Source organism: Ursus arctos, unplaced genomic scaffold (assembly GCF_023065955.2).
Source record: "Ursus arctos isolate Adak ecotype North America unplaced genomic scaffold, UrsArc2.0 scaffold_9, whole genome shotgun sequence".
In the NCBI taxonomy this organism is placed as follows: Eukaryota; Metazoa; Chordata; class Mammalia; order Carnivora; family Ursidae; genus Ursus; species Ursus arctos.
The window spans coordinates 11,397,334-11,419,549 of NW_026623111.1; the positions used below are offsets into that span (position 1 = coordinate 11,397,334).

General features: G+C 45.1%; 1 protein-coding gene across 6 annotated transcripts in view; it reads left to right on the forward strand.

The window, feature by feature from the left end:
- FAM200B (family with sequence similarity 200 member B) overlaps positions 1 to 22,216 on the forward strand; it is a 38,963-nt gene that overhangs the window by 11,106 nt on the left and 5,641 nt on the right. Inside the window, exons 3-10 of one of the 6 annotated variants that reach the window (XM_026514459.4) lie at positions 3,412 to 5,113; positions 6,742 to 6,871; positions 8,330 to 8,465; positions 11,225 to 11,307; positions 14,177 to 14,253; positions 14,804 to 14,896; positions 17,838 to 17,924; positions 21,456 to 21,515. In XM_026514459.4, coding sequence (XP_026370244.2) covers positions 4,950 to 5,113; positions 6,742 to 6,871; positions 8,330 to 8,465; positions 11,225 to 11,307; positions 14,177 to 14,253; positions 14,804 to 14,896; positions 17,838 to 17,924; positions 21,456 to 21,515 — 830 coding nt within the window. In that variant the 5' untranslated portion in view covers positions 3,412 to 4,949. Of the gene's footprint in view, positions 1 to 341; positions 448 to 2,578; positions 2,939 to 3,411; positions 5,114 to 6,741; positions 6,872 to 8,329; positions 8,466 to 11,224; positions 11,308 to 14,176; positions 14,254 to 14,803; positions 14,897 to 17,837; positions 17,925 to 21,455; positions 21,516 to 22,216 lie in introns of those variants that run through there. The other 5 variants (XM_057309669.1, XM_044389731.3, XM_044389732.2 and 2 more) reach the window with 5 other exon arrangements.

Sequence of the window (22,216 nt, forward strand, 5' to 3'; positions counted from 1 at the left end):
CTCAACAGGGAGTCTGCTTCTTCCTCTCTCTGCCCCTCCTTCTTGCTGGTGTTCTCTCTCTCTCTCTCAAATAAATAAAAATCTAAAAAAAATAAAAGACACTCCAGGGACGCCTGGGTTCAGGCTCAGTCAGTTAAGCATCTGACTCGATTTCGGCTCAGGTCTTGATCTCAGGGTTGTGAGTTTGAACCCCTTGTTGGGTGAAAGATTATTAATAAATAAATAAATGACTCACTGACCGATATTTCGAGAATAAACTGAATTAAATGTTACTTCACTAGAGAGGATTTTCCTAACCACTGTAGTTTTTGTTCCATTGTTCCCTTTCTTTCTCTTTGTAGTGTACCAGTTGTCCTTGTATTTATCTGATTACGAGTTCTGTCCGTCTGCCCCCTGGGATGCGTGCTCTGCAGGAGAGGAGTTTGTGTCCCTTTGATGTGATGCGTAGTAAGTGGGTATTCAGTACGCATTTGATGAACGGTGGTCTCTAATATCTGAACTGGAGGTCATATTCTCAGGAATAATCATGGAATGTGTAGCAACGCCCTTTTTACGTTTTGAAATCTGATTTTGTTCGATAACCTCTGTGAGCATCCGCCAACGGCACTGATTGATACAGCTTCCTCACACTGTTGATGATAAATAAGCAACTGGAATTGCTTCATTTGTCTTTCTCAAACTAATTTTAACTTCTGCTTTTCTTTATGTGTTCGCTGACTCCAGCGAGTGATTTTTTTTTTTTTAACTAGTGATGTTTCTTTTGGCAAGGGCTTTCTCTAAAATCATAAAGGTTAGCAGTGCCTTTCCGGCAGCCACCACACCTCGCATTATTGTAATATTTGATTTTCCATATTTTGTATTCTATTGAACGTAATTTTTCCCCCCACTTTCTTTGTGCTTGAAATAAAGTGCTGGAAGACAATTCTCCATGAATATTTCACGTGTCTGCTCAGTGGGGATCCTTTGAAGGTATTTGCATCCAAGTTAAGAATGTTTGTGAAGGGAGACAGTTTAGGATGATGAAGCTAGAAACACCCCAGGGAAGTAAAGATAAAGCCTCTTCCCCTCTTCAGAGATGTTTGCTTGCGTACCAGAGTAATGGATAATCTCTCTGGAGGGGAGGCTGGAGAGATAATACCCTCAACTCCATAACACCCTAGAGTCTGTTGTGGTGCAACAAACCGCAGGATGGACGGGGACACCTGGCCCTTACCATGTCATGCTGGGAAATCGGGGTATGGGCACCAACAGTACTGACCTGGCTGGGTTTTTTGCTATGAGTAATTAATTCTTTCTGATCCAGAGATCTTGTGGTTTTCTGTCAGTATATGTCACTTGTGCAAAATCCTTTTTACCAGGTAAGACAACATATTCAAGTTTCAGGAATTCAGATCTGGACATCTTCTGGGTAGTGAAGGGGGCACTCAACCTATCCCAGTCCACTCTTCACAAAGACTCACATCCATCTTGCTTGAGAAATACACTCCCCTCTCCTGAAGTGTCCACAAGTCTCAGCCCATCACAACATCAACTCAAGTTCAAAATCTCATCTAAGTCTCACCAGCTCAAAGGCTCAAATCTTACATCTAAATCACCTAAATTAGATGTGGGTACAGGATCTGAGTATAATCTGTACTGAGGCAAAATCCTCTTATCTGTGAACCTGTGAAATTAGAACTCCAGTTCTGTGCTTCAAAAATACAGTGGTGGGACAGACCTAGGTAACAGTCACAACCATTCCCATTCAAAAAGGGAGAAAATGAGAGGCAAAAAGGAGTCGCCATTCAATCACCTTCAGAGGTCCACCTGGGCAAACTCCACTAGGTTTCAAAGCCTGGGGATAACTTATATGGCACATGCTTCTGCCCTCTGAACTGAGACCACTCTCTAGGACTGTGGCTCACTCCACCCTTGGATTCAGACCTCCCCCCCACCCCCTGCCCAAATAAACACTACCTCCAATGTGGGTTTCAAACTCCTGACACTGAGATCAAGACCTGAGCTGAGATCAAGAGTTGAACGTTTAACCGACTGAACCACTGAGGTGTCCCTGTTCTAAGACCTTTAAATGCCTCATCTCTCTTCTCTTGCTTCATCCTTTAGCAACCAAGAAGGCCAATAACAAAAGAAATTTCTTCCTCCCTTCCTCCCACCCTCCCTCCCTCTTTCTTTTTTCTTTCCTTCTTTCTTTTTCTTTCTTATTTTTTATTTTTTTATTTTTTAAGACAGATTTTTTTTTTTTAATTTATTTGACGGAGAGAGAGAGCACAAGCAGGAGGGAGCAGGAGAGGGAGAACCAGGTTCCCCACTGAGCAGGGAGCCCGATGTGGGGCTCAATCTTAGGACCCTGGGATCATGACCTGAGCTGAAGGCAGATGCTTAACCCACTGAGCCATCCAGGTGCCCCTAAGACAAAACTTTTAATAAGGAAGTCCAAAATTATTGAAGGCTCTTAATGTTCAAGAAAACAACATCCATATTAGTATTGAGTTCAAGGTCTTTGAGATGTAACCCTAGCTTTCCTGGCAAGTCTCAACCTGCACTCTGTTTACCAAACTAATTTTTTAATCTTTTCCAGGAGAAGCCGCATTCTTTCCCATTATTCTGGCTTTGCTCAGGCAATTGGTACCATCTGGTATCTCTTTCCCCCAACTCTCTATATATGTCAGCATCCTATGCCGCCTTCTGGAACTTCCTGTAAGGGGAATAATAAAGTATGTGTTTATGTGTGGCTTCTTTCACTCAGTATATATACTTTTAGATGCTTCAGTGTATCAGTAGTTCATGCCTTTGAATTGCTAAGTGGTTTTCCATTGTATGACTAGATCACTGTTTATTCTTGTTGGACATTTACATTGTTTAATTTAGGGGCTATTATGGATTAAGCCCAATGAACAATATTTCATGTATAAATCTGGGTAGACACGTTTTCATTTTCTTTTTTTTTTTTTAAGCTTTTATTTATGTATTTGAGAAGGGGAGAGAGCAGAAGCAAGCGAAGCAGCAGAGGGAGAGGGAGAAGCAGGCTCCCCGCTGAGCAGAGAGCTCTATGTGGGGCTCAATCTCAGGAACCCGGGATCATGACATGAGCCAAAGCCAGTTGCTTAACCAACTGAGCCGCCCAGGCGCCCCAGTAGACATGTTTTCATCTTTTTCTTGGTAAATACCTTGTAGTGGACCTATTTTCTTTGCTGAGATATCTGTTCAACAATTTTGCCCATTTTAAAATTTGTGTTGCTTTTCTTCTTATTTTTGTGTTGTTGAGTTCTGTTTTTTAGATACAAGCTTTAAATCAGTAATCAGCATTCATATTATTATGACCTGTGATGTGTTTCAGGATGATGAAAGGCACAGAAGGATGCCTTTTGAGGATGTGTGAGGTTAAAGATAAAATTTCCTTTTCCATCCTAGGAAGTCAAAAGAATAGAATCTAAGAAGGAAACATGAAGAAACAGCATATAGGCATGTTATTTGGAAACATGGAAGTAAATACAAAAAACTTTTGAAACAAAAATGCTTCTATCTGGAAAGTGGACTGGACAGGCTGGACAGGTCAATGTGGGTTTGGGTTATAAACTTTATTTATTTATTTATTTATTTATTTATTTATTTATTTATTTATTTATTTATTTAAAGATCGTATTTATTTGTTTGAGAGAGGGTCAGAGGTCTCAGCAGGCCACCTGATGAGCAGGGGGCCTGATGCGGTACTCATCCTGGGACTCCAGGATCATGACCTGAGCCAAAGGCAGTCGCTTAACCAACTGAGCCACACAGGCGCCCATGGTTATAAATGTTGATAATAAAAAGAGAGAAAGATTCACATAAAATGTTATAAAACCCACCAACCTCCACCTCTTGCCAGCTTCCCATATTTACCAAATGCCTGCCCTGAGGCACTCGGAGTTCACAGCCATTATTACTGTGAGAATTGAAGATTAGGGCCTCCAGAATTCCAAGTGCCATTCTAGCCATCCTGGCTCTCTGAACTGACTGTCTGGAGGATTTTGCATCTATCTGGAGAGGAGATTATGACCTCCAACAAATTACTTAACTTCCCTGAATTTCCTCATCTGTAAAATGGGAATGATAAACCTAACTGGCAGGATATTTTGAAAAGTAATTGAAAACTGCTTATGGAGTGCTTGGCACATAATAGCAACTCAATAAATATTAGTCTGGCAGTTATTATTTCCTGAAAACAAAACCCACTCATCTTTGGTGGAAGAGAGGGCATCTGTCAAAGGTGTCAGTTTGGGGCCAGAAAAATCTTTCTTTTGATGACTTAAACTTTCCTCACCTGTTCCCCAACTTCACCTCTGTGGGGGCTCCTTTCTCCGGGACTCTGGCCAATATTAGCGGAGCCAGTTTTTGTTTGTCTGTTTGTTTGTCAAACTGGTGGTTGCCAGGTGTAGGTGGGTGGGGGATGGGCGAAATAACTGAAGAGGATTAAAAGGTACATAAAATACGTTACAAAATAAGTCAGGGAGATGAAAAGTACAGCACAGGCAATATAGGCAATAATATAATAACTTATGGTGACAGGTGGTGAGCATTGAGTAGTGTATACACAACTGTCGAATCACTACGTTGTACACCTGAAACTCGCATAACACTGTATGTTAACTATACTTCAATCAAAACAAAAACAAAAACGTCTCAGTCCTTAGAGCGTGCGAGTGTTGATCTCGGGGTTGTGAGTTGGAGCCCCACCTTGTTACACCCAAGTAATCTCTATAGAGATTACTTAAAAAATAAAACCTTTAAAAAAAAAATTAGCCAAGAGCCAAGAGTCCTGTCGCCAGTCAAGTCGCAACTCAATCTTGGACCTGAAGCCGCTCGCAGAGGCAGGAAGCCAGGGGGTGTGGTGTCGGAGCGCAGCTGGAGGGAGTCATCTAGGTGCCAGAGAAGTGAGTCAGAAGCAGAGTTGGAGGGACAAGTCGCCCGCGATGACAGCCCGGGGGCTCACGCCTTCGCTGCTGCTGCTGCTGCTGGTGGTGGTCGCGGGCGCTGGGGGCGCCCGGTGGCGCGGAGAAGGCACCACCAGGCACCTGGAGAGCATCATCCGGGGCCGCTGCGCGGAGTACATCGCCCGGCTGAATCCGGACCAGCGGTGAGCCGGCCGGGGAAGCGGGGAGGTCTAGAGGTGAGGAAGGTGTCGGGAGGGGCAGATGGAGTCTGAAGGGTAGGGGGTGGGGGGAGTGGACGATCTCGACCGAGACGTGTGCGCGGGGGAAGGTGGGGGTTCTAAAGGTCCGGGGAGCCAAGTGCAGAGGGTGGGAAGTCTAAGGGTGAGGGGTGTGTGTGTGTGTGTTTAAGTGTGTAAGCGAAGGAGGCTGTGGTCCGTCAGTCTAGAGGCGAGGGTTAAGTAGAGGTGAGTCTGGATGACAGCCAGTAAGCATGTGCTTAGCCAGAATGGTCAGACCCAGGAGACCCACCTGGAAATTGGTGAATCCAGGGACTTGGGGAATTCAAATTTCATATCCTCTGAAACCTAGAGGAGTTTATGAGTTTGAATGTCTCTTGCCAGCACAGTGCTTCTTACTAATTTTTGTTCCTTTCTTTGGACCTACTTTTTCTATTTTCATAATGTCTTTTTCTTGTGCCAGTTTTTTTTTTTTTCTGAATCATTTCAGACAAATAAAAAGAGCAGAAAATAATATAAGAAACACCTATATTACCCACTGCCCCACACAAGAAATCGACAGTTACAAATGCCTTGGGAAATGTTTTTGGAAAGCTAGGATGGACTTGAAGAGTTGTGGCTGTCACCAGAGGGCATCCTGTCTGCCTTAGTGTCACCTAATACAAAGGGTGACGGCGTGGGGTGTCAGCCACTAGATCAGCCCAGATCCTTTGGCTTGAGCAGACGGTTTTTATTACTTTCAAAGGAGACAGGGAGATAGTTCTCAAAGACTATCTCCTCTAACACAAACTTCAGGGCTGCTTTAGGCTGCCAGCCAACAACATTTGGGTCAGTTTGTCCCTACAAACAGGAACCTAGTCACAGGTACTTAGTAAAACTTTTGTAATCTTTTGAGCATGGCGTTCAAAGGGTTTGCTTAACTCTGGAATTTCCCAAGAACATCCGCTGCTCTCTTGAGTACCTTTGGGCTTTCCCAGGAACGGGGTGGTTCTATAGGACTTGTGAAGCTGACAATGAGCATGCTGGAGAACAAGAGAGTGTATTCCTTGTAACTTCTCACTGTGGTCCCTGATAACCTTATCCCTAAGTAACACTCGCAGGAGGTGAAAACAGCTTTTCTCAACACCCAGTGCGCATTCCTGGTTTTATAAGGTGTCGTCCACCGGCCTGATCACACGTGGCCCCGGGCACAGTGGACCTTAAGTCTCAATGGAGAGGCCCCTGAAGTTGGGAGCCTGGGTTTATGGGAATGGTCGTCCTGCAGCAAAGTACCTTTTCTGCTCATCTTTGGGGGCCCGCAGGGGACAAGAGTGTTCCTTATCTCTGAAAAATGTGTCTGAGACTGTCTGAGAGCCATTTCCACTGTCGGATTTCCAAATCCATCACCTAGGTTTTTCTTCTCCTCGTCTGAATGGGGGTTAATGCACGAGACAGGACAATCTGCTGTCTTTTTTGTGCCTAGTTCTGCAGAGTTGATAAATGGCAAAATTGCTCGGAAAGCTGTTGGAGTACTTAGAGAGAAATGGCAATACTTCACGACACCTCATGATGTGTTGTTTTTTCTTCTCCTTCTTTTCACGTGTGCTGCCGTACAGGGACAAGAACTGCACAGCTCTCTGGGAGGCCTTTAGAATGGTGCTGCTGCGGAAGGATCCTTGTTCTGTATTTCCCTCAGACTACGACCTGTTTATTAACCTCTCCAGACATTCCATTCCCAGAGACAAGGTAAAACATTCCTCTCTGTCGAGAGAGAGGGTGCATGGGTCAGGTGTTTGCGACCCTGAGGGCGCCTGTTTCAGTCTCCCCCAAAAATCAAGCAGCAAACTCACCTGAGCTCTCTGATGGGAAGGCATCTTTGTCTCCAGTGGTAATTCTGGGTCTCCTGCCTGTCTGGGCAGAAGGAACTGTCCTACATCAACAAGGCTGTGCGGGAATCACTGTGATAGGACCTTGCCACACCTCTCTCCTGCCCTCTTCCCCCAGCCAGTGCTGAGTAACTTTGTCCTATCTGGCCCCAAAGGCCTGAACTTTTGAGTGACTCAGAAGACCCTTAACCTCAGTATCTTCCCAGAAGACCCATCCCTCCTTTTAAGGGACCTTAAGCTTCTATCTATTCAGTACCAATTTCTTTAAGAAAACCACACGTCTGTGTTCTAATAAAATGAAAATAAATGAGAAAATCTACATAAAATGCTTGCTTAGGAAAAGTTTAAAGAAAGCCAGATAGCTTCGTTTGGTTTCTCGACAACATAATTCTTAACCTGATTTTTCATTGTAAAATCACGTAACATTGATGTTTACAAATGAAAAAATCTTAACATTGTGTTTTTATACATTTGTAAATGGAGCTGAAAGGTTCAGAGACATAATAGATTGAAAATACTGATTTTTAAGAATATGTTGCATTTTGAATCTCGCTGCCTCCCTGCCAGTAAAACGAAGAACCCTAAATTTTGTTCTCTTCTTTCATAGATTTTGATGCTAGTTGATGAACTCAGTAGGTTGTTACTGAGCTCCTGCCGAGTGTTGGACCTAGTGCTAAGGCTTGAGGATGCTTGCAATGGGGAACAAAACAGCCCCTGCCCTCGGGAAGCTTCAAGGCTAGGCATAGCCCAGCTGGACTCCTGAGGGTCTGATGAGATCCTGAGAGGGATATTGTTATTTGTATTACGGTTGTCTGAAAACACTGTAGCAGTAGAGTGGAAACTGTAAAAGACAATATAAAAGTAACATATTTCTGAGGCACTTTACACCCTCCAAAGTGCTTTTTGTGGTGACGTATCATCCTGAACACAGCTATGGAAGAAGAGAAAGGGCTCGTGCTCCCCATTTTCCAGATGTGGAAACTGAGCCACAGGGCTATGACATGCCTTGCTCAAGATCACACATCTAGTGTATGACAGAGCCAGGATTTGAACCCAGGTCCTTTGATCTCTTTTTAAATCCAGAGATTAATATCTGTAATTACTACTGGGAAAGTACTTTGTTAATGTGTGCATGATACCCTTGGAATGATGGGAGGACAGATCGTGGCACTCCCTGAACGGGTAAACAAAGACAAAGACAAAGAAAGTTCAAGTGTTGTGGGGCAAGTCAGACTGGAATAAGAAATGCACTGCCTGGCTGAAAAATAGATCTGCTTTGATTTCATTTTCATGTTATTTTGTGTCTGTTTCTCCTTAGTCCCTGTTCTGGGAAAACAACCACCTCCTTGTCACGAGCTATACAGAGAGTGGCCGGCGCTTGATGCCTCTGTGCAATGTTCTGTACGGGAGGTTTGGCGATTTTCTGAGCTGGTGTCGACAGGAAAATGGCTCCGGTAAGACTTCCAGACAAATCGCCAGGAAAGTAAGAGCTCCTGGTTAAGTCGATCTGTGCATTTGACATTTGTGCTAAATGCTTTCCTATGCATTCGTCTCATTTGATTCCCCCCAAATCCTCTGAGGTAGGTGGTAATAATAATAATTAATAAGAATAATACTAGAGAGAAAGCACTTACTTATCTTTTGCTGAGTACTCTTTAAGCCCTTGACATATATTAACTAGTTTAATCTCTGCAGCAGCCCCAAGAGATAGGTCCTCTCCTAATCCCTGTTGTGATAAATAAGGAAACTGAGGCACAGCAAGGTTAAGAAACTTGCTGAGAAGTGAACAGCTAGGAAGCGGCAGAGTCGGACTGTCCGACTCGAGAGCGTGTGCTCCCAACCCTGCCCAACCCAGCCTCATGATTCTCATTTTCCAGAAGGGGAGACTGAAGTTTAGGGAGGTTAAATCACTCAAACGAGTAGGGCCAGTAGTTAATCCTCTTCTGATGGATCTGAAGCCTGTGCTCTTAAATGCCACTCCAAGTACCAGAAGACAGTTTGAGATTAAAATCATAGTGAAAGTCGCAAGGGCTGGCCTGATGGTAATAAGAGCTCTCCTTGTGTATCCAGAGCCTTCGGAGAGCTGGAGATATAGCAGTCCCCATCCTCAGCGGGCTTATAGCCTTGTGAGGAGCATTTCCTTGCATGCTGTGCTCTGAGGCAGGAAAGGCCGGACCTAAGCAGTAGCACAGTCACCAGCCTAGGCCAGGTATCCAGGAAGCTTCCCAGCAGCTCTTGGTTCTCAATGAGTTTTGAAGCGTGATCAGGAAAGGAAGTGGGAGGACGTGTTCCCTTCATGAAAACTGGAGATTCCTCCTGCCTGGGTATTGGAGTCACTTTAAAAGTTAGCCTAAGCTCCATTCTGTGTATCCTCTTCCATTCATTCATTTATCCAACTACAAGCCGTAGAGTGCCTACTCTGTGCCTCTAGGCACTGGGAACACAGCAGAGAATAAAACAGGAAAATAATACTCCAGCCTTACATTACAGATGGGGAGATAAGACAAGACACAGGAAAATCAAATAGTCTGCCGTAAGATTACATGGGCTACAGAGAGAAACAAATCAGGAAAAGAGGGTAGGAAGTGCTAGAAGGGTGAGGAAGAGGGAGGACAGTGTTGCAGGTTTACATTGGTGTCCAGAGGAAGCCTCACTGAGAAGCTATTTGAGCAAAGATCTGAAGGAGTTGAGGAAGAACATTTCCTGAGAAAGGGGACAGCAAGTGCAAAGGCCCTGAGGCAGAAGTGTATCTGACATATTTAAGGAACAGCAAGGACATCAATAAGAAAAGAGAAAAGTAGTAGGCTATGAGGCTAGAGGAATAAAGGAGGGCCAGACAGCATGGGGCTTTCACTGGGAGAGAGATGGGAAAATTGCAGGGTTCAGGTCAGTGGACATGGCCATTCATCCAATAGACAGTGACCCGGAAGTCTGTCTGATTATCCTGCAGCAGGGATGTGTGGAGTCTGAGGAAAAGAATGTGAAGGAAAGGAGAGTATGGTATAATCACAAATACTCAGTTGTTGTCCCTAGTTCCTGGCACACGGCTCCTAAAACCCTGGGAATGTGAGGAGTAATAAGAGTGTCTTTTGTGTGATCATGACATGGCTAGTGGTTAGGGGTCGCTAGATAGCTTCACATGTGGACTGGTTGCCAGAAAGACCAAGGAAAATCAGATTAGAGCCTGTGAGCTTTGGGCCCCATCCCTGTCCTCCAGGAAGGAAGGAGGGGCTGGAGATTGAGTTAATCACAAAGGCAATGATTTAATCAATCGTGTCTGCCTAATGAAATCTCATAAAACCCGTGGTGGGGTTCAGAGGGCTTCTGAGTTTGTGAACACAGATGCTGGGAGGGTGATGGGCCCTCAGGGAGCATGGAAACTCCCCATATTTCCCTTCAGACTTACACATTTTGCCCTTTTTGGTTCTCTCTGGAGGGACTTGTCAATGAGCTCTTTCTCCCTTTTTACAGAGTAAATGGGGGACAAGTCCCATTATATGGCTGCTGAATTCTGTCATTAGAATTTTTATTTTATTTATTTTTATTTACTTATTTATTTTAAAGAATTTATTTATTTATTTGAGAGAGAGAGTGCACAAGCAGGGGGAGCGGCGGAGGGAGAGGGGGAGGGAGAAGCCAGCTCCCCTCTGAGCAGGGATCCTGACATGGGGCTCCATCCCAGGACCCTGGGATCATGACTTGAGCCTAAGGCAGACACTTAACCGATCGAGTCACCCAGGCACCCCTGTCGTTAGAATTTTTAAAATGTAATACATGTTAACACTTTATCTATTTTAAATGTCACAAAATTTCTGTTTTCTGGCTGAGGACTATCACTTTCTTGGTGTATTTTTGTTGCATTTACTTCCAAGACCAGGGCTCACTGGAGAAGGCACTTCACCCAACAGAGCAAAGATTTTTTTTTAATCACTTCACTGGACCCTCAGTAAAGAAATCGCGGAGCGAGCATCTGATGCGTGGTGGTCGGCAGCCTCACTCAGTAGCCCACTGCCTTCCTCATATTTGTGCAGAGCAAAATGACACCTGCCTTTCTATCAGAGATTGGGTTCTTTGTGGATGGGGTAGGCAGAACTGTGAACGTCAGACTTGTAAACACAGGCTAAGTAGGTTTTGTGGGGCAGCGAATATTTTAAATTAATTCTTCTCTGATCCAATGTTTGGAATGAAACACGTTTGTCCATTTTCCCCTCAGGACTCGATTACCAGTCCTGCCCTTCATCAGAAGATTGTGAAAACAACGCCGTGGATTCTTTCTGGAGAAGGGCGTCTATGCAGGTGAGCTTGGGAAGGACGCTAGGAGGCTGAGCACACGTGGGCCCCCACGAACACAGGATTGAAGGGTTCAGAGACAGGGCCGTCGGGTCATGACTTAACGTCCCTGAGCCTCTCTTTCTGTCCATGGTTGCCACATTCTGACTCGCTCTGTCTGCTCCATAATGGTGTGAGGGCTTAAGGGTCTAAATCGTGCAGCACCTGGCACAGCCCACACACGCGTGAGTGTTGGTGTAGATGCGGGTATAACACAGGCACTATTAGCACTGTCATGTTCTGGCTGCTCTGAGTATTTGGAATCAATGCGATTTTGCTTGCTATGTAAAATGGGGTGGCCCCTGTTTTATGTGAGACCCTGGGACATCTGAAATCCAGATGTGGGGGTCAGAAATGTCCCCAAGACGGCTAGTCATGATAGAGGAGGTGATAGGAGGTAGTGGGTGACAGGTGAGGGGAAGGTAAACTGGAGACACAGAAATGGCCCCTTACCGAAGGTCTATTCCTCAGAGAACACAGCCACCAGGGATGGTGACAGTCTATTAAATGTTAGCCATATTGACTTCAGGGTCCTGCCACCCACCACCAACAACTCCCTTTCGGGGCTGTCCATGTCCCTTTTGTCCCATTCTGGATCCCCAGGGGTCCACTGGGTCCCTTGTTGATCAGAGTGAGATGACTTTGGTTAAATCCTCTTCCACGGTGTGGTTTGGAGCGGGACAGAAGGTCAGCTCCAAGCCAAAGTCACTGCTTATTCCTGAGCTCTCCTGCTGCTCCAGTGGGAGCACCCCATTTATGCTCACTACCCGGGGGCTCCATTTCCAGTGGAGACTCCACTCCACGAGCACTGGGCTGCTAGAGCCCCTCATGGAGGCTACGGGGGCATCATCACCTGAATGTGGGATCATAACCGCAACTCAGGGGCAATGTCGACATTCTCGGAAAGGAGCTAAGAATCATGCCCACATTTTATGAGCCCTTAGAATATGCTGGATAGTCTGTGCACAAGGAGAGGCAGTTTAGTGATGAGACGGTCTGAACTGTAGCAGAGAAGTATTCAACACATGTTAATAATTATTATTGTGTTTAATTTATTTTTATTTATTTTTTTAAAGATTTTAAAAATTTATTTATTTTAGAGAGAGAGAAAGCATGCACGTGAGTGGGGGGAGGGGCAGAGGGAGAGACTCTCAAGCAAACTCTGCACTGAGAACCAGAGCCTGGCACGGGACTCGATCCCATGACCTCGAGATCATGACCTGAGCTGAAACCAAGAGTCGGATGCTTAACCGACTGAGCCACCCAGGTGCCCCAATAATTATTATTTTAAATGATTTAATCTTTACACCAATCCTATGAAGTTAGGGACCCTTATGACCCCTGTTTTACAGATAGGAAAAATGAGGCACAAAGAGATCAAGAAACTTAAGCAGGCTTATCTTTTTAATTTATGTATTTTCTTTCTATTCAACTTATTAAGCAGACTTATTCCAGAGCTAATACGTGGAGGAGCCGGAGAACAAATTTTTCAACCACTACATCATAGAGCCTCATTGTATCTGCATGCATTTTTTATTACATTTTTTTCTTATCAATGTAATAGCTGCTCAGGATAAAAAGTGACAAATAACAGAAAATACAGATAAAGAAATTAATCACGTATGTGCCTACTGCCTGAAGGCAACTCCTTCGGCATTGCGGTCTTCAGACTTCACATTTGTGGACTTGCCCACGACCATTAGCACTGAGTCTTTGGAGCACCCCGAGACATGCACGACACGAAGTGTATTGTTGCTTTGCTGCCGCCGGTACGGGCATCACTAAGTCCAGTCATCTCTCAGTGCCATGTGCCTCCCCAGCCCCCCACCTCACTCCGGTATAAACCTTTCATCAGGGAAATTGCATGTTCCGGTAGCATCATAAAGTGGAGATTTGGGAATGTCTCTGGATCTGTCTCTTCCTTGGGAATTTTGGGGGGTTGACTAATGTTCCCAGACTTTTGCCCATTTATTTTTAGCATAGTAGAGCTCGTGCTTTGTCTTCCTAATATTGCATTTTGCTTTACATATCCGTACTTCCTCTGCGTTTGCAAATCTATTGCAGTTTTATTAATGGCTGGCTAATATTTCAGACACTTCGGTACTATGGGTTACTTGCCGCTCCTTTGTTGTTGACTATTTTAAATGGCTTACAAACAATGCCACAGTACACACCTTTGTGCGCGATGCTTGTGATGGTCCTCAGAGCTGTTTACAAAATATGTCTGGCTTATCTTCTGCACACGTGGTTTGCGTTCCCCTGCCCGTTGACGTTACTTGCTTGTGACTTCTTGTAACTTGCCAATGAGATATGAGAGGGAGTGTGTATGATTTCTGGGTGGAAATGTCTCAGAACTGGTCTGTGATTTGCCACTGTCCCCTTCTCCCTTCCCTGACAATCAACGACTTTGCAAGTAGGGACTCTTCGTCAGCTGAGGTCCCAGAGCGATGACATAGGGAACAAAACCCCAGTGGACTTGGGATAAAGATATGTCACGTGAGCATGGAATAAATCTTTGTTGTTTAAAGCCACTGTGATTTTGTTTGGCTGCGTACTTTAGTTTATTCCAGCTGATACAATGCTGGAAACTGATCATTTCACATGGTCTTCCTGGAGTAGATTCCCAGCCATGGAATCGCAGAGTCTATGCGTTTTTGACATTTCAAAGCAATTTGCGTTCCAAGATACGCCAGTTGCATCCCTACCAGCTGCACGAAATACCAAATTTAGTACATTCTTGCTCACACTGAGGAATGTCAATTTTAAGAAATTGCTCATTTTGCAGCTGAAAAATAACATGTATTAATTTACTCAAAATTCTTGTTTCTTCTTACAGTATTCAAGAGATAGTTCTGGGGTGATCCACGTCATGCTGAATGGTTCAGAGCCAGCAGGAGCCTATCCCATTAAAGGGTAAGAAAACCAGCATCAACAAACACAACAAAGAATGCCAACACGTTTATTTAGTTTTTTCAAATGTAAGCTTAAGAAAACTGTCTTAATTACCAGCATAATGCTTGCTTTTGTAAACTCCAGGAAAGCAAAACAGTGGAATGGCCTGGAGGTCAGAGCATGACTCTGCATCTCTATGGTTAATAGCTAATGAATGCCTGAATGAAATAAGTAACCTAAAAATAAAAGCCAAAAACACCCCCACTGAATACCCTGAAAGTTTTCCAACAGAAGTAATGTGTAAATCAACTACCAATGGAATGGGAAAAGTATCCTATTGCTTTAGGACTCTGAGAAATATCGGGGTGCCTGGCTGGCTCAGTCAGTTAAGCGTCTGACTCTTGATTTCATCTCAGGTCCTGATCTCAGGGTCTCGGTGTGGAGTCCGCTTGAGATTCTCTCTCTCTCCCTCTTCCTTCGCCCCCCACGTGCTCACTTACTCTCTCGCTTTCTCTCTAAATAAACAAATTAAAAAAAATCTTTTTAAAAACATGTCTTTCGTGTTTCTCAGTTTTTTTGCAGATTTTGAAATTCCCTATTTCCAGAAGGATAAAATCACACGAATTGAGATCTGGGTTATGCATGATATTGGAAGACCAAAAGCGTAAGTCAAAGTGTTACTGGTGATGGTAATTGTGCAAACATGCTTCTCTTGAATAAGATATAGTGAAACCCGTTTCACATTTTCATTTTTTGGGAAACAACACTGTTCTCTGTTTCAAATGTCATGGGTAAAGAAAGACAAAGCCTTGACTTTTTGGAAATGCCACTAACCAGTCCCGAGCCCAGAGAAAAGACCTCTTTTATTCAGTTACTATTCTCAGCCAAGGAAAATGGGGTTCCTTTCTGAGCTACCTGGGTAGCACTGGATAGGAAAGGTCCTTCTACATTTGTGTGGGTCAAAGCCTGTTTCTCCTCCTGGTTGTTTGAAAGCCCCCAGCAGGAGTTCTCAGAATTGACCCAAGGACTATGTAATAAAGACTTTATTCTCAGAGAACAACCGTTTCCACAACTAGGCCTCGGATAACTGGCCAAGGAAACTGTTAAGATCCATATTTTCTGGAAAACCACTTGAGTTTATATAGAGGCAAGCCTGACTTCATTCTTCTCATCAGTGAGGAGCATTGCTGGAAAAAAAGGGAAGATAAGAAACGTAAACCCAGATGATTCAGAGACAAGCCAAGGAGGCCCACCCTGGTTCAAGTTCAGCCATGTCAGGCTTCTTCAGAGGCCAGCTGGGGCCTTGCTCTTCAGAGCATTGATGAAAAGTATTGCTAACCCCAGTGAGTATGTTTTGGGAGAATCTTAGCAACTTCCCCATTTCAGGCCTCTAGAACCGTCTAAGACTCACCGTGTAATGAGGGATTATTTTTTCCTGTCTCTTAAACAAGAGATGAAGCCTGCAAATGACTTACTACATAGTAATACCAGGATCTGCATTTCTCTTCCCGGAAGACAAATTATACTTATGTTGCACAAAAAAACAGTGTATATTATTTTTCTTCTTTCTGTGGGAAGTTGCTCTTTGTCTAGAAATTACACTTGCTTGTTGTTTTAATGTTTCTATCAGAGGCAGCTTGCCCTTTGAACCTATCTTTAGTGAGATAAGGAAATTGCAATTCAACGTTATCTTGGACCAACGTGTCTGCTACAGAGGAGACGATAAAAGGGCCCAGAGCACGTGGTTGTATGTTTGTGCCACGGAGTGGAGTTATGGGTCATGAGCTAAGGAAGTAGGGGGTCCTGAACTGCTCAGATTTTAGGGGAAAAAAAACAACCTTATAGACAAAAGAGCTAAAAACAATAAGGCTGATACCTGATTGTGGTTAGCATTGTTTTAGCTGCCGTTATTAAAAAAAAAAAAAAAAAAGTACACTAATCCATTGACTTCTATATCCAGGTGTCCTGTAACCTCCATGTCATTGTTTTCTAAAAAATTCTCAGTAGTGAGCCTGTCCTGGAGAAGGACTTCCTCCCAGATTTTGGCTGGGTTCTAAAACAAGACTTCACTCCACACTTTGCCCTCATCATTCCTGTCATGCCTAGAATGCCACTTCTTTTGTGAAAACTTCCTCCAATCCCTCATTTCCACTCTGTAGACTTCCTCTCTGTTAGTGTTACAGTGAGGAGGCTGTGTCCGTGCTGTTTGACCCCACTGAATTATGGCCACAGGAGGCAGGACGCCCAGTGGATGGGGGAGTGGGGAAATGAATACTCACACCTTGACGGGGTGGGCGGCAGAGGGTGCAATTTAGCACTGCCTGTTATTGGAAAAGAAACAACAGGCCCAATTAATGTCACCTTATATATCAAACTGTACTTCCGTAACAACAACAAAAAAGTAACAGTGGGTCCCAAATGGAGTCATTTCTCCCCACAATAGCAAACCAAGCTTCAACCTCTCCCAGAAATGTGATCTTTAAACAGTCCATCTGAAATTTTCTTATCAGCAGTAGTGAGGTCATCTGTACACTAAATACTGGCCTCTCCCTTCCGACAAAGAGAAGAGCCAGCCTGCAATAATCCTTTCCTTTCTTTTGCTAATAACTTCCTTGTCACACCCTCCGGACCTTACAAAGCCTTCCATTTCCAAGGACTTAGAGCTGCCTGCCTGTTTACTGGAAGGGATGCCGCTTTATTCCTGAATCCTTGAATAAAGCCAATTAGATTTTCAGGTTTACTCAGGAGAACTTTTGTGCTTTAACACTATCAAGGAGCCTTACATTGCGTGCAAAACGCTAGTGCCTGAAATCCTACTTCCAGGATTTTAGGCTAAGAAAACAAAGAATTAAGGATGTGTTTGAAAATGAAGGGTAGTTTTAGTGTGACATTAAAATATAGGAATCAACCTTGGTCATCAACAAGTGGGGGCTGCTTTTATGAATCATGTTCTGATTCCGTAAGGGAGACCATACAGGAATTTAAAAATAACGGCACAGAAGTATCTATGTATGCGTGTGCGTACATATATACGCACACAGACATGCGCCAAAGCAGAATACAAAATGCACTGGACAGCTAGAAGCTTATTATATTTTAAAAGTCTCGGGGGAATGAATGTATTTCAAACGTCTTAAAGGCTATACCCCAAAATGTCAGCAGCACTTAGCCCTAGTGATAAGCAATTGGGGTGATTTCTTTTTCCTTGTGTTTATTTGCATTTTTTGATAATTTTTGATTTGTATGTTCTTGTTTTCATTTAAAGCCTGGCCTAACACACTGTCTGGTGAACAAGCTGGCAGCACTGTGTTGGCCTGGGGCGCGTCACTGAGGTGTGTTGATGGCGAGGGCTCCGGGGCACACTGCGCATGCACCAGAGCAGGTCCGCCCAGTGCGCTGGACCCACAAACCTTGTCCTCGGCGCACCCCCTTCTGGGATGCTGCGGGTCTCCCCGCAAGCGGCAGTTTTGGGGGTTACTTCCGCATATTCCCCCAGAGAGGAGAATAACCCAGGAAACACGTGGTCATGGGAAATTTTAATTCACCCAGAAACAGCTTCCCTTTTTCTCCTCCTTTAATCTTACTTATATGCTTTTATATTTTAGGGAATCCTGTGGAGAAGGCAGTGTGAAAATCCTGGAAGACAGACTGAGGAAAATGGGTTTTCAGTACAGCTGTATTAACGATCACCCGTAGGTGGTCTATCGTAATCAGTGTGCGGTTTCAAAGGTGGAGCAGTGAGTTTGGATGGCAAGAGGCTGTTGAATGTGTTCTGCTGGGATCAGCCCTAAGGCCACAGGACTGTGTCTTCTGGGCTGTGTCTTCTGGGGTGTGAGGGCTGGGAGTCCCTTCTGGCCAGGGCTCTGCCGGGGTCCCACCCACTTTTGTCCAGAGCCCTTTTCAAAGATGCTTCAAGGACAAATAGAAACCCTTTTGGGTGTGTGTGTGTGTGTGTGTGTGTATGTATATGTCCTGTTTCCCCTTGCTTGCTTCTGGCAGGTGAGTAACCTGAGAACAGGCACTGTGGTCCCTGCATCCTTGGATGCCACGGATCCTTGCCCAAGATAGGTGCTAGGGTGGGTTTGTTTGAGATGCTTACAGGGAGATGCATAGGAAAATAATAACGGCTACCCTTGATTGAGCACATTACGGGCTAAGTACTTTAGGTACTTATAACAAGTGTTGCCTGAGGGCTTTCCTGAGTCTTGGCAATTTAAGATTTTACTTATTTATTTGGGGGAGAGAGAGAGAGAGAAAGCGCGATAGTGCGGTGTGCAGGAGTGGTGGGAGAGGGGCAGATAGAGAGGTAGAGGGAAAAATCTCAAGCAGACTCCACACTGAGTAAGAAGCCTGACTCCAGGCTCGATCTCACGACCCTGAGATCACCACCTGAACTGAAACCAAGAGTTGGATGCTCAACCGCCTGAGCCACCCAGGCGCCCAAGTCTTGGAAATTTCGATAAGCTTGGCTAAAACCCTAGTACAGCTGAAAACCCTCTCCTGCACTGGGAACTCCTTACCTTGCTGCTTCCTGCTTTTCTCTGCCTCAGTGCCTAAGTCTGCCGCCTGGCTTGGTTCCTCAGGCTGGAAGTGCAACATTGCAAGGACTTAGTGGCTTTCCTGAAAATTTGAAGGTGTGGCAGAGTGGAAATTCCATCTGCAGTCTTGTCCAGCCCTCACGACCATCCGCTGGCTCTGCTGCACTGGGCCTTCTCATTAGCTCTGTGAGCAAAGCCCACTGGAAATATGGGTTGGTCTCCCCCCATTTCACCAGATAAGAGCCCCACAGAGCTGTTCTCCACAGCTTGGTGCTGTACCAGTGTACTCATCTGTTACTGTTAATGCTCTCAGGAAACTCAAAAGTGAGGTGTTACCACCCTCTGTTAAAAACAAAACAAAGCAAATAGTGTTTTGGGGAACTATCGGCTATGTACAGGAAAATGCACCAATCATAAGTACGCAGTGGGATGAATTTTCCCAAGTTCAACACACACATGTTGGATCGAGAAACAACATAACCCAGCGGCTGAGTCTCCCCTCACCCTCCCTTCCGGCCTTCCTGCCTGCCCGCAATAGTAATCTCTCTCTAGACTTGTCTTAGATTGCTTGTGTCTGTTGTTAAGCTTTATATAAATATCCCTTTTCCGTGGATGGGTAAATTAAGGGTCAGAGAGATGAAGTAAGTTTTCCAAGGTCACCACTCAGTGACAGAGCTGACTTTGGAACCCAGCATTGTATGGCTTTGAAGGATGCTTTTTTCTTTCTACTATAGGACCCTTCCTTTCTTTAAGCACCGGATTTTATTTTTTTAAGTCTTTATTCAAATTGCAGTTAGTTAACATTCAGTGCAATACTAGTTTCAGGTGAACAATATAGTGATTCCACATTTCAGTACAACACCGGGTGCTCATCACCACAAGAAAGCACCAGATTTTCATAAATCTGTCTTAAAAGGCAGTTCTTTGCTAAAGCAGCTCAATGATGGAGAAAATTGTGCCTAAAAATTCTGCATTTGGGACCACTTTGCTTTGGCCCAGGAACTCCTTCGAGGAGGCTGTCTTTGTACGTCATCAGGTCAAGTGTGGTGACTGAGGCCAGAGCCCAGGTCTCCTTCCCTGCTCACGGCTGTCCCCAGGGACTCAGTCTGCTTTCACTTGCTCTAGTGTTGTCCCCACCTGTGCTGCCCTTAAGGGCTCTTCCCTGGCAAGCCTGGCTCAGCTCCCCCTCTCCCACTTCTTTACTGCCCATGGGCTCTGGTGTTCATCTCGGGTTTTGTAAAGCTCCTGGGAGCACAGAGGAGATAACGAGAGGCTAACCATGGGAGAGTGACCATGGTTAACACACTGAACTCCAACCGAGGTGTAACTGACAACCTCTTGCCCCACAAAATTCAGGTGACATGGTCCTCTGTCCTGTGGCCATCAGGAGTTCTCCCCAAGATTCTTGCACATTTTGTCCGGGTCTTCTCTTTTCAGAGCCTCTCTTGCCTCCTGGTTGATTTCTGTGAGCTCTGTATTGAGCCAGACTCCGTGAAACCCAATGACTTTGAGGGTGGGGGGCAGAAAACAGCAACAACAAAATATCGTCATAACAAATACCTGCACAGTGTAGACTTTACCAGAGAGTAAGCGAGTCCTGGGGAGCCATACAGCGAACAACATATTTTCTGCTTTTCCAAAGTCCCTTCCAGCCACCTGGCCAGGAGAGAGCCCCGTTGGCCTGCCTCCTCCTTAGTGCCCCGTGTGCCACAGCTACCCAGCTCCTCTATATTTTTTTTTTAAGATTTTTTATTTATTTGTCAGAGAGAGAGCACAAGCAAGGGAAGCACAGGCAGAGAGGAGCTGAGCAAGGAGCCCCATGCGGGGCTTGATCCCAGCAGCCTGGGATCATGACCTGAGCCGAAGGCAGACACTTAACTGACTGAGCCACCCGGGCCCCCCCTCCCCCCAGCTCCTCTCTTCACTCCTGCTTTCCCTGCCCTCCTGGGACTCTGCATCTTTTCCCTCTACTGCACAGAGCTGCTTACCAGTGCAGCTTCTTTGCTGAAACCTGGGCATAGCCATCACCCGTGCGCTTCAAATCCGACTTTCTCACCAAAGACCTCATCAAGAGGATTTTCCAAGCAAGACTGTCCATCCTTACGGAAGTGGTCCCATGCTTGGGCTCTGGCGTGAGCCTGCAATGTTCAAGTTCAGCTCCACAGCTGCTACAGTGTGTACTTGGGCAAGACACTCTGATCAGTGTTCGCAGCTGTCTATTGGAGATGGTAATACCTGCTCCATTTGGTCGTTGAGAGGATTCAGTGACATAGTCTATGTAAAATCCATAATCAGATTTCTTGGTACATAGTAAGTGCTCAATAAATGCTGGCTAATATTTTTAAAAAGAAAGTTTGTATGGGGGGCACCTGGGTGGCTCAGTCGGTTAAACGACTGCCTTCGGCTCAGGTCATGATCCCAGGGTCCTGGGATCGAGCCCCACATCGGGCTCCCTGCTCAGCAGGGAGTCTACTTCTCCCTCTCCCTGCCACTCCCCCTGTTTATGCTCGTTTTCTCTCTCTCAAATACATAAATAAAATCTTAAAAAAAAAAAAGGAAATAGTTTGTGTGTTCTCTAAGGTCAGAGACTTTGTAGCCCCAGTACTTTGCAGGCACACCATAAATGTTTGATGAGTGAGAGTCACTTAAATAATTCCTTGAATGTTCTTTCTTTTCATTCTGTAGACCAGTGAAGCTCTTACAGTGTGTGGACCACAGCACCCATCCTGACTGTGCCTTGAATTCGTAAGTAGAAGTCTGATCCAGCCTCCTTGCTGCCCCAAGATAACCAGGCCTTACCATTGACGGAACGCTGATGAACGGCAGTTTGATTTAACACCCATGCCCTAAAATAACCTGGCTGCCGAGTAAGGTCTGTGCTTCTGCGCTTCTCCGTCTCTCTGAGCTGCTAGGTCGGTGCAGGTTTGGAGAACATATGCCCAAGCGAGCTGAACTCCTGCCGTGTTGGCCGAGCAGAGCCTGCCGTGCTGCCGCGGTTGGCACATAGTGGGAGCTCCCTCATGTCCAGAGGACCCATTCTTCCATCCACGAGGGGAAGGGTACTAATCAGACATTGTGCTGTGTGTGTTACATAGACTGTTTTGTTCATTTGTATAACTAGCCCATTAGAGAGAGAGAGAGAGACAGACACAGAAAGAGAGAGAAGGAAGGACTATGCAGTCACCTACTGGGACCAGCCTGGTCATCGCCCGCCTGGATTACTGCGTAGACCCTAATGAGTCTGTCTCAATTCGGCCAGGCAGCCGAAAGGAATGACAAATGTCCTGCAAGAGTTGGAGATGTGTCTGGTGGTCGTATATAGATAAGTTCCAGATTTTGATTGCAAGAAACAGAAACCAATAGGTCACTTAGGTGGAGGAAAGGGGAGTAGGATTGTTGGGAGGATTTCATAGGACAGGCAATCCGGTGAGCTGAGGACCTCAGAA